This window comes from Pan troglodytes, chromosome 7 (genome assembly GCF_028858775.2).
Source record: "Pan troglodytes isolate AG18354 chromosome 7, NHGRI_mPanTro3-v2.0_pri, whole genome shotgun sequence".
Taxonomy (NCBI): Eukaryota; Metazoa; Chordata; class Mammalia; order Primates; family Hominidae; genus Pan; species Pan troglodytes.
In genome coordinates this window covers 37142875-37160045 of record NC_072405.2, presented here as the reverse complement: position 1 = coordinate 37160045, position 17171 = coordinate 37142875, and the positions used below count along the sequence as shown (strand labels likewise).

The 17171-nt window shown below is 42.0% G+C and overlaps 1 protein-coding gene across 7 annotated transcripts in view; it reads left to right on the top strand.

Annotated features, from left to right (window-relative positions):
• INTS9 (integrator complex subunit 9) overlaps positions 1–17171 on the top strand; it is a 123803-nt gene that overhangs the window by 90110 nt on the left and 16522 nt on the right. For all 7 annotated transcript variants that reach the window (XM_024345105.3, XM_024345103.3, XM_024345108.3 and 4 more), the window contains 3 exons: positions 2886–2997; positions 5555–5735; positions 13469–13529. In XM_024345105.3, coding sequence (XP_024200873.1) covers positions 2886–2997; positions 5555–5735; positions 13469–13529 — 354 coding nt within the window. The remainder of the gene's footprint in view (positions 1–2885; positions 2998–5554; positions 5736–13468; positions 13530–17171) is intronic.

Below are 17171 nucleotides of genomic sequence, written 5' to 3'. Positions count from 1 at the left end.
AGTAGCCCTGGGAATCAACGAGAAATGTCTCTGAGTTAAGAGCTAAAATTACAAACATCCAGTCTGACCTGATCATGAGGTATCTTACAATGGTTCCAACTCAGTGACATTCGACATTACTGTAGCACTGCCTCTGTTTGTTTGTTGGTGGTCATTTAACATTCAAAGGAAGAAGATGCTAATGGCCAAGGTTCAGAGATAATGTTTCTAGAGTTTGCTCTGTGTTATATGTTTTGTTTTGTTTGAGACGGAGTTTCGCTCTTGTTGCCCAGGCTGGAGTGCAATGGTGTGATCTTGGCTCACTGCAACCTCTGCCTGCCGGCTTCAAACAATTCTCCTGCCTCAGCCTCCCGAGTAGGTGGGATTACAGGTGCCCGCCACCACGCCTAGCTAATTATTTGTATTTTTAGTAGAGACTGGGTTTCGCTATGTTGGCCAGGCTGGTCTCGAATGCCTGACCTCATGATCCACCCGCCTTGGCCTCACAAAGTGCTGGGATTACAGGTGTGAGCCACTGAGCCTGACCTGTGTTATATATTTTTATCTGGATCAGTAGTTCTTTTGTTTTATTTGAAAGGGAGAGTCTTGCATTGCCGCCCAGGCTAAAGCGCAGTGGTGCAAACATAGCTCACTGCAGCCTCAAATGTCAGAGTTCAAGTGTGAATCAGTAGTTCTTCATCTTTTTGGGGTCATGGCCCCATTTCACCACCCAGTTAAATTTATGGAAAAGTATACACAGAGGCTGGTCGTGGTGGCTCACGACTGTAATCCCAGCACTTTGGGAGATCAAGGCAGGCAAATCGCTTGAGGTCAGGAGTACAAGACCAGCCTGGCCAACATGGTGAAAACTTTTCTCTACTAAAAATACAAAAGTTAGCCGGGCTTGGTGGTGAGCACCTGTAATCCCAGCTACTCAGGAGGCTGAGGCAGGAGAATTGCTTGAACCCAGGAGGTGGAGGTTGCAGTGAGCCGAGATGGCACCACTGCACTCCAGCCTGGGCAACAGAGCTGTCTCAAAGAAAAAAAAGAAAAAAGAAAAGTTTACACAGGCACACACAGAATTGTATATACCATTTTAGAAGGTTCCCGGATCCTCTAAAGTCCCTCATCTCCCTTCAGCCCTCGGGATCATTATTGGTTCATTCTAACAAGGTCCATATAAAATGGTTGCCATTTTAAGCTAACTGTGCTACCCATTGATGCCTTGGTTCCTTTCTCACCATTCTGGTTTCCTTGCAGTTGATAACTCGCACACGAGAAACAATCTGAGTCCCCTTACGCATCTGCTGCCAAGAATCACTGTCCTGTACTTCCCTTCCTCTCTTCTCTGGAAACAATGGATGCATATGTATTTGTTGGAGAAGTACAAATAGATGAGTTCTGCCCAAGCAGAGAAAAAGCTCTTACATATTTGTGTGAATATACTTGTGCAAATAGAAAATAGAAGCTATTCACATATAGCTGTCTTCACCACTGGCCTTTTTCTGTTTCCATATTAAATGTTTTTCAGGTTATAAAGCCGCTTATAATGTAAGACCAAAATTGTGTTATTTAAAAAATAATGAAGCTCATGTATCCATGCTTATATATAATAGAAGGTGAAAGGAAAATACTCAAGGCACAGCTACTCGGAGACCACAATGCAGATGTTGAGACTTTGCTATTATTTGGAATTTTATTTACTGCGAAATTGGGTGGGATAGAAAAAAGAGGAGTAAGCCTTCTTAGTAAACTGTGTTGCTGGCTTTTTTCTTCTGACGATCCACTGGGTATTTTCAATGGAGATGAGGAAAGGATGTGTTTCAGATGGAAACCTTTATGAACTCTCCTGTGAGCTCTCCAGCTTCTCAATCCATGGGCCCTCATTTTGGTTTCTTATTTTAATCCTAATTTATTTAGAAAGGGTAATATTTTTTGAAATGCTTTGAAAAAAATCAAAATTACATTCAAGCTGTGGTGAGTAAAAATAAAAACGCAGCATCCTAAGAATCACATAGTAGTGTGCCCTGGGAGTTCCTAGTTCACAAGAAGATCATGGATGTTAACCTGTGAGACTTACCGAAGTCATCTAGGGGAGATGGGTCAAGAAATAGCCCCATTTTATAGGAAGTCCAGCTCAGAGCTGTGACTGAGGTCATGAGGCTGGTCATGGAATTGGGAGTAGATTTGACCTTCTAGTTCCCAATCCAGGGTTCTTCATGGCTTCTATGCCACCGGGACTTAGTGTAAATCTCCTTACCTCTTTGAGTCCTAAATTCCATATTCCCATAGTGTATGCTTATTTCCTGTGCTTCAGAGTTATTTTGAGAATCAAATTCTATAATGTATGCTTCTCAAAGTGTGACTCCCCAGGCCAGCAATGGCAGCATCTCCTGGGAAGATGTGAAAATGCAGATTCTCAGGCCCCACCCCAACCTGAATCTGAAACTCTGGGAGGGGCCCAACAATCCGTGTTTTAGCACACCCTCCAGGGGATTCTGACTCACATGAAGCTTGAGAGCCACTGATGACACGTGAGATAGCATTTTGAAAAGAAGAAAGCATTACAGAAATACAAGATACCTTGTTTTAATGGAGGTAAAATGTATATATGGTGAAACACAAAGATCTTAAATGTGTAATACTGAATTTTGATATAATCATTGCCCCAGTGAAGATACAGAACTTGTTCATCCCTTGTAAAGCTCCCTCTTGCCTCCTCCCATCAGTCCCCACCCAACTTAGGCAGCCAGTGGTTAAGGACAGACTATTCCTTAGAGAATATAAGAGAACTCGATGATGGGTTAAACGTAGAAAGAGCAATGTCTGTGTTCTCGTATTCTTTCACTATTTGTAGGTAATGTTCCTTTTAAAGTTACTAACCATATTTCTGTGTTCTTTTTCAGCCCATGGACCAAGCTTCTCTCAAAAACAGCGATGTTCTTGTTCTGACAGGGCTTACCCAGATCCCTACTGCAAACCCAGATGGAATGGTGGGGGAGTTCTGCAGCAACCTAGGTGTGCAACCTTCTCTTATCTTACGTTGGATGATCTATCTTGCATTTATTTTACAATAATAAATATAATATTTTACAATAATGGGGGAAGGAGTGCTTACAGGGTAGCAGTTGTCAAAGGAGGGAGGCAGTACATCTTTGCAAATAATAGCACAGAAAAGAGTGTTACACTTTGAACTCACAGCAGCGATACAGTGAACAGATATATATGTATGAATGTTTGTGTGTTTGTTTTTGAGACAGAGTCTTGCTCTGTCACCCAGGCTTGAGTGCAGTGGCATAATCTTGGGTTACTGCAACCTCTGTCTCCTGGGTTCAAGCAGTTCTCCTGACTCAATCTCCTGAGTAGCTGGGACTACAGGCATGTGCCAACACACCCGGCTAATTTCTGTATTTTTTGTAGAGACAGGGTTTCACCATGTTGGCCAGGCTGGTCTGGAACTCCTGACCTCAGGCAATCTGCCCGCTTTGGCCTCCCAAAATGCTGGGATTTCCGGCGTGAGCCACAGTGCCCGGCCGAACAGGTATATTTTTTCCCCACTAATATTTGGTTGGTTTTATTTTTTCTTCTTTTGAGGAAAGGCTAAATTAAGAGAGGTATGGGGCATTTTCTACCTGGAAGAAATTTATTGTCCTTCGGATATAACTGTCACTAAATCTGGAAGTTCTGCTTCTCATTTAGACAAATAGGTTGGTTACTGTCTTAGTCAGTTTGGGCTGCCGTAACAAAATACTGCAGACATTAACTTCTCACAATTCTGGAGACTGGGAAGTCTGAGATCAGCGTGCCAGCATGGTCGTTTTTTGATGCAGATGACCGCCATCTTGCTGTGTCCTCAGGTGGAGAAGAGGGGAAGCTCTGGTGTCTCTTCCTCTTCTTCTTCTTTTTTTTTTTTTTTTTGAGACGGAGTCTTGCTCTGTTGCCCAGGCTAGAGTGCAGTGGCACGATCTTGGCTCACTGCAACCTCCGCCTCCCAGGTTCAAGCGATTCTCCTGCCTCAGCCTCCCGAGTAGCTGGGACTACAGGTGTGCACCACTGTGCCCGGCTAATTTTTGTATTTTTAGTAGACACAAGGTTTCACTATGTTGGCCAGGCTGGTCTCGAACTCCTGACCTCATGATCCGTCCGCCTCGGCCTCCCAAAGTGCTGGGATTACAGGTGTAAGCCACCATGCCTGGCCTCTCTTCCTCTTCTTATGAGGGCATGAATCCCATCATGGGGCCTGCACCCTCATGACCTCATCTAAACCTAATCACTTCCCAAAGTCCCTGCCTCTCCGTACCATCACAGTGGGGGTTAGACCTACAACATGAGAATCTTGTGGGGGACACACACATTCAGTCCGTAACAGCTACCAAAGAGGTATTAGTGAGCTCAGACCTTCAGCTCCAGCAACTTTAAGTGATATTACTTCTGCTCTAGGAAGAAGTGGTCATCTTCTTATATTTACATGGAAGGCACTGTTCTTAGAAATTAAACTTAGCCATGCTAATAAACATAGTCTGTTTCTGTTCTTTGATACTAATCCAAAGGTAATTTATTTGTACCTTAGAAAAATAATTGGACTAATCTCAAATAGAGTCTTGGTTTGTATGTTTGTTTATAATCTAGAATCATAGACTCAAAGAACTTCAGGCTTGAAAAGAACCTTACATTTAATTCAGTCTCCCAAAGTGGGGTCCACTAACCGCATTCCCTTAAGACCAATGGGATTACTTATTAAAAATGCAAATTTGGGGGCCCTACCTTAGACCTAGTAAGTCAGAATCTCTGGGGAAAGGAGACTTCCAGAAGAAAAGTTGCATTTTCAACATATTCTCTGGCATTTTCCACACAAACTAAAGCTTGAAAATTACTGATCTAATTCATTCTTTTCATGTAACTGATGCAGAAACTGAGGCCAAGGAAGGTTGTAGTGGCTTTCCTGTGGTCCTGTGGGTTGGGACAAAGGTAGGATTTGAGCCAGGCTCTTGAGCTATGACGAGTGATGTTGATTTTCTCCACTGTACCCTACTCTAGTACCATACTCTAGTAATAGCAAGTCCACCAGCCCTCAAGTTACAGCATCTAGGTGAGCCTAAGTACTTAAAGTATAGGGGATTTTCCTGCAGACAAACATTAATGAAAGAAAATAGTACTAACTCCTGCAGACAAATGTTAGTCAAACAGAAAAACTCGGCCCATTTTCTTATAGGTCATTCAGCCATGGTCAGAGACTGAACAGAGACAAATCCAGCAAATTTTTGAGCAGGATCTAAAACGGGAAGGAGCTTGGAGGCTCTGTCCTGAAGCTCAGCTGCCATTGGTAAAAACCCAAACCCGTAGTCACATGCTCTGTTTCCAGGGACCTAGATTAGACAATGATGAGAAAATCATTATCAGCCTATAGCATCCCCTGCTTTGATGTCTTCTTCAAAAGAAGCAGCTTATTAGACATGTGAGTAAATCATAAAAACAGAGGTAGGAAAACAAGTGCAAATCTTATTTTACAAGTTTATCTTTATAACACTGCCCTTTTGATACGATGTTTTTTCTCCTCTGGCATCCACTTTTCTAGCTCTGACAGTCCGGAATGGAGGAAACGTGTTGGTTCCCTGCTACCCTTCTGGAGTGATCTATGACCTCCTGGAGTGCCTATATCAGTACATCGACTCAGCCGGGCTCTCCAGCGTCCCCCTCTACTTCATCTCCCCTGTGGCCAACAGTTCACTGGAGTTTTCCCAGATCTTTGCTGAGTGGTATGTCAGTGGTTTTTTTTTTTTATGAATTTTATTTGATTCAGGACATTCAAGCAGTAAGAATAAAAATACTCCTGTTTTTTCTCACATTACTGTGGAAATTTCATTTTGTTGTTTTTCTGTCTGTGATAAGATTGCATTATTAAAAGCCAAATCTGTTGCATTGCTAAGTTTAGAATAATAGTTGTCAAAGAGGGAAGAATGCAAGGCAGAGACTTACCTTAGCCCAGCACTTTCAAAACTGGTAACAAAAATCGTATATACTTATCACATGTCACCCTCTGCCTGTTACTAGGTGAAATGACATTCTAAAAGTTAAAAAAATTTTCAAGCCCAATCTCATGTTGTCTAAAATGTATAGTGCCAAATCTGAGAAGAAAAACTAGATTTTTAAAAATTGCAATAGTATGATATTTGACAAAATTTTATTACATCAGAAAATTGATCAAATCCTAGAGTTGGCAAAATATGAAACAATATGAAATTAGTGAACCTTTTTAGAGTTATTTAGGTGCATGTTTGAATGTAACTCACCTGACCAAAAATAAAGGGAGAAGAGGAAAATAACTTTTAGAATATCCCCAGTGGTGCCTTAGAATGGTGCTTCCCAAACGTTCCGGGACTGTGACACAGGCAGTCTAGGCTGCATTTAATCCCTTTTAGTCATGAGGTAGCCAGATAGACACAGCATGTACTGAGTTTCTCATTAAAAAGGAATTTGTACATCATCTTCTCATGATATATTCAGTTATGCTGCCCCCAACCCTTGCTTTTGTAAAGTACTTTTTTCATTCCCTTCTGTGGTCGTTTTTTTCCCCCGTGTTTAGACTCATACAGGCGTCTCTATCCCATGTACAAATTATTCTTCTTTGTCACTTTTTTTTTTTTTTTTGAGACGGAGTCTTGCTCTGTTGCCCAGGCTGGAGTACAGTGGCACAATCTCCGCTCACTGCAACCTCCGCCTCCTGGGTTCAAGCAATTCTCCTGCCTCAGCCTCCCAAGAAGCTGGGATTACAGGCACCCGCCACCATGCCCGGCTAATTTTTGTATTCTTAGTAGAGACGGGGTTTCACCATGCTGGTCAGCTGGTCTCAAACTCCTGACCTCAGGTGATCCGCCTGCCTTGGCCTCCCAAAGTGCTGGGATTAACAGGCGTGAGCCACTGCGCCCGACCCTTTGTCACTTTTTATTGGTACCCTGTGAATTTTATCCTTTGTGAACAGGGTCTCATTTTTCCCAACAGAGGAAGGTCATCTTGAGTAATGAGCAGTCTACCCTCAGTATCACTTGCACATTTAATCAGTGTGCTCTGAATTTCTGCTTCTGCTTCCAGATCCTTAATAAAAATACTGAAGAAGATACTCCTTGGGCCAGCCCTGTGGGCTTCTGTGGTTGGATCCCAGCAGGGTGTGCACTCTTCAAGTCCAGTTTTTACCCCACCACATATGTTTTATGTTGTTGGAATATTTTATTCGACAGAAGCCGGGAATACAAAAATGAGAGGAGGTTGTTTTTTGTGTTTCTGGTTTTTAGATATTTGTTAGTTTCTAATATACATGTAATATGTGTTTACCATAGGAAAAAAATTAAAATTACAGAAGACAGTAAAAAAAAACTGACCCCGGCCAGGCGCAGTGGCTCACACCTATAATCCCAGCAGTTTAGGAGGCTGAGGCGGGTGGATCACCTGAGGTCAGGAGTTTGAGACCTGTCTGGCCAACACGGTGAAACCCTGTCTGTACTAAAATACAAAAATTAGCCGGGCATGGTGGTGGTGCATGCCTGTAATCCCAGCTACTTGGGAGGCTGAGGCAGGAGAACTGCTTGAACCTGGGAGGCAGAGGTTGTGTGAACCTCTGAACCTGGTACTGTGAACCTGGCGTGTACAGAGTACACGCCACTGTACTCCAGCCTGGACAACAAAGTAAGACTTCATCTCAAAAAAAAAAAAAAAAAAACTGACCCCATCATCCTGCTATCCAGAAATAACTCACCACTCTTAGCATTCTGATGTATTTCTTCTTCCTATATCAATATCATACTGAATGTTTAATTTTGAATCCTGCTTTAAAAAATTAAATATTAGATTAAAGCATTATCAAATCTTTAAGAACATAAATTTTATATGACTACATTATTACATCATTTGTACATCATTTATATATGGTATGATTTGGTTAACTATTTCTTACTAGATGGAAGGGCTTTTCCCAGTTTTTTTGCTTTTCATAATAAATGTTCAATTAATATCATTTTCTGTGTATATGATGACATCTTTTGCTTTAGGTAAATTACTAAAAGTAGAATTACTGGAACAAAGGGTATAAATATTTTTTAATGTTTACTATCTGAATCTAAATTGCTTTCCAGAAAGATTTTTCTATAAATTGTTCCCTTTTGGCCCATTTACTTATTAGAGGTTTTGTACGTCTCTCATACATTTATTCAAACTCCTTCTGTATGTATTAAGGATATATTTATGTAGACTTTTTTTCTCATTTTGGCACATTTTTGTCTTTGGTTTTTTTCCATTTTTAAAATAATAAACTTACTACTTTGGAATGATTTTAGATTTACAGAAAAGTACACAGATAGTACAGAGGGTTCCTGTATACCTCTTACTCGGTTTCCCCTAATGTTAATGTCTCACGTGGCCATGTTCATTAGTCCAAATTTTTAAAATAACAGTACTTTTTTTTTTTTTTTAAGACAGAGTCTTGCCCTCGTCTCTTGTCGCTGAGGCTGGAGTGCAATGGTGCGATTTTGGCTCACTGCAACCTCTGCCTCCTGGGTTCAAGCAATTCTCCTGCCTCAGCCTCCTGAGTAGCTGGGCTTACAGGTGCCCGCCACCATGCCCAGCTAATTTTTGTATTTTTAGTAGAGACAGGGTTTCACCATATTGGCCAGGGTGGTCTCAAACTCCTGACCTCAGGTGATCCACCCGCCTCGGCCTCCCAAAGTGCTGGGATTACAGGCATGAGCCACTGCGCCCACCCTTAAATAACATTAGTACATTATTATTAACTGAATCTTTATTCTGATTGCACCAGTTTTTCCACAAATTTTTTGTTTTTGTTTTTGTTTGGGATCCAATCCAGGGTAACACATTGCATTTAGGCCTTTGATTTTTTTGTTTTTTTGCAAGAAGTTTTTTTTAGTTTTTTATACTGATAGTTTTAGTCTCTTTTGCAGTTTCTTCTGTTGATACTATGTTTAGAAAATTCTTGCCTCTATAGGTGTCACATGGCTAAACATACTTTCTTTCAGTTTTATTGTAGCTTCTTTCTTTCTTTTTTTACATCACCCCTTAACTATTTTATCTGGAATTTGTTTTAGTATATAGTATGAAGAGAAGCATTAATTTCATTTTTTCCCAGGTAGTCAAGTACTTACCTGTCCAAGTACTATTTATTGAGTAATGTTAACTTTTTCAGCTGATTTGTATTAATGCCATATGCCAGACTTTCATATGCACCAGGTTTTGTTTCTAGACTATCCTGATTGAGTGATCCATTCATTCTTTGGCCAACATGATGCTAATATATTTTAATAACTGCAGCCTCACTTATAATTGTACTCTGTGGTAAAGTACATTTCTCCATTATTTTTCTTAGAATTCTTGGAGCTGTTTTTGCTTACTTATTTTTGTGGAAGAATTGTGGAATCACTGTATCAGTTTTCAGAATATCTTTTTGAGTCCACAAAACCTATAAATTACAGTTTGCAGTAGGTTTCTCATGCTGAGACATGGGATGTGTGTCTGTCTTTTAAGCTTTTCAAATATTCCTCCCGTAGACTCTTAAACTCAGTGATCATATTATTCTTGTTTCCATCGATAGTTCTATTTACTTAAATCCATAAACCTTTAAGTGCCAAAGCACTGAGGATACAAAGAGGTCCCTGACCTTGAGGAATCTGTACCATGAAGGAAGAGGCAGCTGTGCCTCTTACCACTCGGAAATAATCTGATGGAAATATATACACACATACCCACACACACACCTACGTATATCTGTATGGTATTCAGAGAAGGGGTGGGTGGTGACCCCGTTTGGGGGGTTAAGAAAGGCATTCTGGAAGGAGGTGCTCCTGAAGAATAACCAAGAATCAGCCAGACAGAAACACTATTTAAGGATGAGTTGGGTGGTCTGCCGGCGGTGATGTGTGGGTGGACAGGATAACACAGGCCAAGACATAGATGGGAGGTTTGAATGGTTTGGTTTGTTCAGAGAACTATCCATAGTTCTTTATTGTTACAGTATGAAGTTCAGGGTGGGGAGTGGCAGGGTATGAGGCTAGAGGGATCCTGTCCATGGGGGGGATTCATTGGAGGATTCTAAGCAGGAAATGAACATGATTATATGTGCATTTTATATAGAGCCTTCTGCATTTATGTGAAGTTTGTTGGGAGGTGGTGGGAGGGGGTGCAACTGAAGTACAAGACAAGAGTCTTTGCAGAAGTCGAGGGACTGAAGACTCCAGTCTCTACCATCCTGGAGGAAAGCAAGGCAGGAACCGATCTGAGAGGTGATTAGGAAATACAAGGGGCAGGACTTACTGGTTACTTGATACAGAAAAGGTAGCAATCAAGATTGACACCACAATTTCTAGTGTAGTAGATCGTGTTGACCCCAAACAAAATAGGTTCTACACAGGAAGGGTAGGTTCATACAGCAAGGGTGGTTAGCTTAGTTTGGTTTTGTCCCTGAGGGCATTGACGGTGCCTGAGGCAGGGGATGTGCAGGTGAAACTTGTCCAATCCAAAGATCTGAGAAGCCCAGGCTGGAGTCATAGGTTGGGGTGTCCTCAGCGTTGAGGTAGTTGAGTGGCTGGGATTGCCACAAGAGTGAATGGGATTGTCTGGGGAGAGGATTTGAGGTTAGAAGAACAGGCAGTGGAGAAAGGATGGACTTAAGTATTGCCTGCATTTTTGGGGTCATTAGAGAACAAATATTTAGGAAAAGTGTGAAGACAAATAGTTAAAGAAGTAGAAGAGGCCGATCAGGGTGGCTCACACCTGTAATCCCAGCACTTTAGGAGGCCAAGGCGGGAGGATTGCTTGAGGCCAGGAGTTCGAGATCAGCCTGAGCAACATAGCAAGACCTCATTTCCACAAAAGATTAAAATATTAGCAGGGTATGGTGGTGCACGTCCATAGTTCCAGCTACTCGGGAGGCTGAGGCAGGAGGATTTCTTGAGCCTGGGAGATTTCTCTGTGTTTCTGTTTCACTGTGCTGTTCTCTTTCATGCAGCCTTGCTGTAAAGCACCCTTTTTCCCTAAATAAGGAACTCGGTTACCAAAATGGATAGCTGCTAGCTCCAGACTTGCATTAACTTAGCAAGTCCCAGCCCCCCATGCCAGGACCACCACAAGCCTGTTCTGAGGGTTTGGCTTCCTCTCCTCTTTGGTGTTCTGAACGGGTGCTTCACAGCCTGGCTGCTCTGTGCTCAGCCTCAGGCCCGGCCTGCTGTTCCCTGCCACTCTGGTTCCCTGGCTCTGTGCTTCCCGTTCTCAGGGGTTCTGCTCTGGCTTCTACATGGTCCTGCTTTGATGCCTGCAGAAGCCCAGCCCCTTGCTATCCAGTGTCTGCCCTTGCTCCGAGCTAAGGGGCTTGGTTGTTTGGGTTGGTTTTGTTTTTGCAGGGGATGGAGATGGGAGGGAATAGCTCTTGAAAGACCTCTCTGATCTTTTGGAGTTTTGAGTGTTGGGGTTTGGAGTGTTGGTTGGTTGGTTGGTTGGTTTTTGAGACAGGCTCTCATTGTGTCGCCCAGGCTGGAGTGCAGTAGCACGATCATGGCTCACTGCAGCCTCAACCTCCTGGTCTCAAGCGATCCTCCCACCTCAGCCTCCTGAGTACCTGGGACTACAGGTGTCACCATCATGCCCAGCTAATTTTTGTACAGACAAGGTTGCATCTCGTCTGAACCCATGAACTCCTGGGTTCAAGTGATCTGCCCGCCTTGGCCTTCCAGAGTGGTGGGATTACAGTCCTGAGCCACAGTGCCTGGCTCTGATCCTTTTTTGAACAAGCAGTGGAAGAGTGTGCAGTACCTGAGGTCTGGCCATCAGGGAGCAGGAGGGTCTGTCACATTCCCAATTAGAGATGATCCTAGAAGCGCCATTTATTCTTCATTCTTCCTGATAATCTGGTATACACAGATCTCCTTTTGAACTCTAACAGCTACCCCCAGAAGAAGCAAACTCTAATCAGGTCCTTCATCCTCTGTCTTAGAAAGGGGGTGGGTCCCTGTCTGCTGTGCCTGCGTGAGGATTCTAGAGCAGACCATGGAGGATCTGTTAGCAGAACTGGCCTAAGCGTTATGTAGGTGGGCTTCACAATCTCTAATCATATTGTAATCTCTTCTGTATCCCTAATCTCTGCCTTTAATGCATGTAGGATAATGTCCTTTGGAACAATCAAAATAAGTTTAGAACCAAGCTCTTATATTTGTCTCCCTGAGCTAGAAATAAAGACAGAACTAGTGTCTATTTAGATAATATAAGGTAACCCTCCAAAAGCATCTTGCTCTTCCATATTTATATCTTCCAAGTAGGGTATAAAGTGATATTTTTTTAAACCAAACTTAAACGAAACTAAGGATAGGAAAAATTAGATACAATGTATTAATACAAAATCCAAGCCCTGAAGTCCTGAGCTCCTCCCCTCAAAGTAGTGACTTTTTTTTTAAATGTCAAACCTGCACAACACCCACATATATTGATTTATCAACTGTAAACTTTTTGCCACATTTGCTTTATCCAGACATCTCAGTATTGTAAAGTCATAACTGACTAGGAAAAAGCAAATGTAAGTTACCAAAAACATTCACAGTGTCTCTAGCCTGTGATCCTTTGTTCTTCTCTAGTTGGAGTTACCAATGCTGCTGTTAAAAAGAGTGCAAGGGCCAGGCACAGTGGCTCACGCCTGTAATCTCAGCACTTTGGGAGGCCGAGGCGGGTGGATCACCTGAGGTCAGCAGTTTGAGACCAGCCTGGCCAACATGGTGAAACCCCGTCTCTACTAAAAATAGAAAAATTCGCCGAGTGTGGTGGCGGGTGCCTGTAATCCCAGCTACTTGGGAGGCTTTGGCAGGAGAACCACTGGAACCCAGGAGGTGGAGGTTGCAGTGAGCTGAGATCGTGCCATTGCACTCCAGCTGGGCAACAAGAGCGAAACTCTGTCTCCAAAAAAAAAGTGCATGGACAAAAACAGAAGCCATGTCTCAAGGTGTAGATCACTTTCTTTGTGAAATTGACCACAACTAAATGCAATATGATATCACGGATTGGATCCTGGAACAGAAAAGGGACATGATTGGAAAAACTAGTGAAATCTGAATGAAGTCTGGAGTTTAGTTGATTTTCATTGGCCTGATGTTAATTTCTTAGTTGACGACTGTGCCAGTCATATCAGATGTCAACTCTGGGGACATAGGGTGAAGAGGCCATGGAAACTCTGTACTGTCTTTGCAGCTTTTCTTTAAATCTAAAATTATTCCAAAATAACAAGTTTATATTTTAAGAAAAAATGTATTGAGAAATTCTAAAGTTTAAAAAAATACAAGATACATCTCTTCTCTGTAGGCACTGGATTTCATTCACAGTGAAATTCACTGGCGGGAAATTTTTAAATAAACTTCAGTATTTAATATTTGCACTGCTGCCACTAGATGGCAACAGATGCCACCGTATGCTCTTCCTCACATGCTGATGTGTTTTTCCTCTTTAATAGGCTTTGTCACAACAAACAGAGTAAGGTGTATCTTCCAGAACCACCTTTTCCTCATGCAGAGGTAAGAAAACAAAATCACTGGGACATGGGAAGGAAGCAATGTGGATAACCTGATGCAGATGCAGACAGCAGGTCGTTAGATGAAATAGATTGCTATGTAAACCTGTAGACCCCTTTGCCTCCCAAGTCAGACACAGGGAAGTATTTTAACTCAAGCTTCACTTGCTTTCCTCCTATTAACACTTTCTGTTGCACATGTGGAGCAGCCCTTCTCCGAAATGTTGTGGACCACAGAATTGTTTCAGACTTGGGATTCGGGAATATACTTACTGGTTGAGCATCCCAAATTTGAAAGTCTGAAATCAAAATGCTCCAATGAGCATTTCCTTTGAGCATCATGTTGGTGCCCAAAAAGTTCAGATACTGGAACATTTTGGATTAGGGATGCTCAGCCTGTACCATGTTCATGCAATTCATAGCCTGCTTCTGTTCTACTGACTGCATGATGAATTGTATTTCGATACATATTACTACCTTTTTAAATTGGGTTTATGTATTGTCAGAGTGTTCTTTCCAGTTATGTCAGTCATATATGTACATCTTTAGTGACGAAAATAACATTTCAGTTCAACAAATAAAAGGCTTCTTCCTCCCTCACAGAACAAATGGGTGTTTTCTATGTAGCTGAATACCTAGCTTTGTTGTCAGGTTCTCTTCACCCAAGGGTATATTATGAACGTTTTTCTGCGTCTCATGTTATTATTGCTCTACTACAATGAAGCTAACAGACAATAGTTACTCCTCATTTTTGGTTATATTTTCACTCAAAGATTCTCTAAATTGGTATCACCACCTTAGAAAACTGACAGTATTGGCTGGGCTTGGTGGCTCATGCCTGTAATCCCAGCACTTTGGGAGGCCAAGGCAGGTGGATCACGAGGTCAGGAGATCGAGACCATCCTGGCTAACACAGTGAAACCCCGTCTCTACTACAAATACAAAAAATTAGCCAGGCGTGGTGGTGGGCGCCTGTAGTCGCAACTGCTCAGGAGGCTGAAGCAGGAGAATGGCGTGAACCTGGGAGGCGGAGCTTGCAGTGAGCCGAGATCGCGCCACTGCACTCTAGCCTGGGTCACAGAGTGAGACTCCGTCTCAAAAAAAGAAAAAAAGAAAACTGACAGTATCTGCTAAAGCTGAACAATGTACTCTATGCCTCCGCAGTTTTGTTCCTAAAGTATACATTGAACAGAAATGCATAGAGATGTTACCAAAAGACACACACACAAATCTAGAATTTGGTCAGGTGCGGTGGCTCACACCTATAATCCCAACACTTTGGGAGGCTGAAGTGGGAGGATCACTGGAGGCCACGAATTTGAGACCAACCTTGACATCATGGCAAAACCCTGTCTCTACAAAAAAATACAAAAAATTAGCCCGGTGTGGTGGCACATGCCTGTAGTTCTAGCTACCCTAGAGGCTGGGGTGGGAGGATCACCTGAAGCTGAGGGAGTTCGAGGCTGCTGCAGTGAACTGCAATCGTGCTACTTACTGCACACCAGTCTGGGTGACAGAGCAAGACCCTGTCTCAAAAAAAAAAAAAAAATCTAAAATTTTTGGTAATAGTACTGAAATATACTCAAATTCCCATCAACAATAGCATGGATTTTGTGGTATACTCACACAGTCCCTTACATCACTGTGAACAAATAAGCTCCAATTACATGCAGTGTAGATAAACTGCACAAACATAATGTGAGTGAAAGATCCAGATATAAAAGAGTAGATATGGTATGATTTTATTTAAATAAAAGTTCAAAAACACAATAAACTGATCTGTGGTATTAGATGCCAGTGTGGTAGTGATCCTGGAGGGGAGGGGACAGTAGTGACAGGAAGGGGACAAAGAGGGATTTCTGAGGAGCTAGTAATGCTTTATTTCTTGATGTACATGTGTTCACCTTGTAAAAAATCCATCAAGGTGTAGAGAGTTAGATATAAGGAAAGAGTGAAGGCTGGAATGAATCCTGTGCTGTTGGATAGAATTGATGGTATTGGTGTGAACTCCTATTTTCAATATATGTAGATACAGAAAGAAATCCACTTGTGCGTGTGTGTGTATGTGTGTGTCTGTGCACATACGTATCTTCCAGCTCTGGCCACACAGAGGGCCTGGGAGCAGTGACATGCCACTAACTGAGGAACACATTTAGCTCCCACACGTTGGTTTCTAGATACCATTCTCCACTAAAAGGAACCAGGCCTCTTTGGAAAATACAAGATGAGGCTGTAAGATCTTGCTGTATGCTCAGAGAATGATGGGGACATGTCAGAAGCCACATCTGAGATCACTGGAACATCAAAATAAATAATGCTAGTAATGAATATAATCCACTGAATAACAGAAACTCCTGCATCCATAGTGAGGTAACTGAGTACATAGGCAAGAGGGAAAAGTTCTTCCAACAGTAAACTCATAATTAACGTAGGAAAGAACCTTAGAATTAGAAAATCACCATTTGGCAGCCACCGCAGTAATAATTTATTCCTGCAAGAAACACCAGTGGGTGCTAAAACCAGTGGGTGAAAATTTTATGAAGAACTAGATCATTTATAGTCCCAAAAAGTATGTCCCCACAAAAGTCATGTTTATTACAAAGACAGAAATAGTAACTGGAGTTTGGACAAACTTGACATATATGCAATCAACGTTAACATCACCAGTAATTGGACTAACTGACATTTCGTGGCTCTTAACACAAATTACTGAGAAAGCAGCATGATTTCTGTGATCCTGCTGCTAAAAATGCCTCACCTGAATCTAGTGAGCATTCAGACCCAAGTCGAGGATGCTCAACAAAGTAACTGACCTGTACCCTTTGAGAATGTCAGAGACCTAGAGGACAAGGGAAGACTGAGGAACTGCCGAGAGAATGAAGAGATGTGACAGATAGATGTACTCCATGGCCATGGGCTGGATCTGGAAATGGAAGAAGAAAGATCTAGTTTATTTGCTATTAGGAGCATTGATAACAGTTGGTAAAGTCTGAATCGGGTGTGTAGATGAGAGGGGGCAGTGTTGTGTCACTGTTCATTCCCTGCTTTTGATGGTTGTACTATGTTATAATACATCCATGTTAACTGCGATTATCTCCCCACACTTATTTCTTTGATTGTCATATTTATAACCCCTCCTCAACTAAGGCAGGTAGACTGTTTTTACTTAGAGCATGTCAGTGCAGATAGATATGTTTAGGGATTTAGTTGTTTTGTTTTATAGTTAACTATTTAACACGTATTTCAACAAATGTCCTGCTAATTACTTCAAATGTAATTGCTGTTTTCATACTGTAAAGGATAGGTCTTTTATGAACCAGGATGCCAAGTAGAAGGTTTTGAAGAAGTTATTTTTTGGTCCCTGTAGTCTAAATAGTATTTTAGCAGCCAGGGTTTTTGCAAGCTGTGTCAATGCCATAGTGAAACACAGGCTAGAAATATTATAAAAATGTCAGAAAATTAAGTGTGGCAAAACATCTTGTGGTGGACTTTGCTCTTGAATGTCTATTTTGCTTCCTTTGCAGTCAGCCTTGCTGTAGAGCTTGTTTTCTAGGAGTGTGATCACATTCTCACGCACCTGTCACAGATGACCTGGTGCCATTTAGAGTTAGGAATGTGAGTAGACTGTGGTCGTACCATGAGGGTT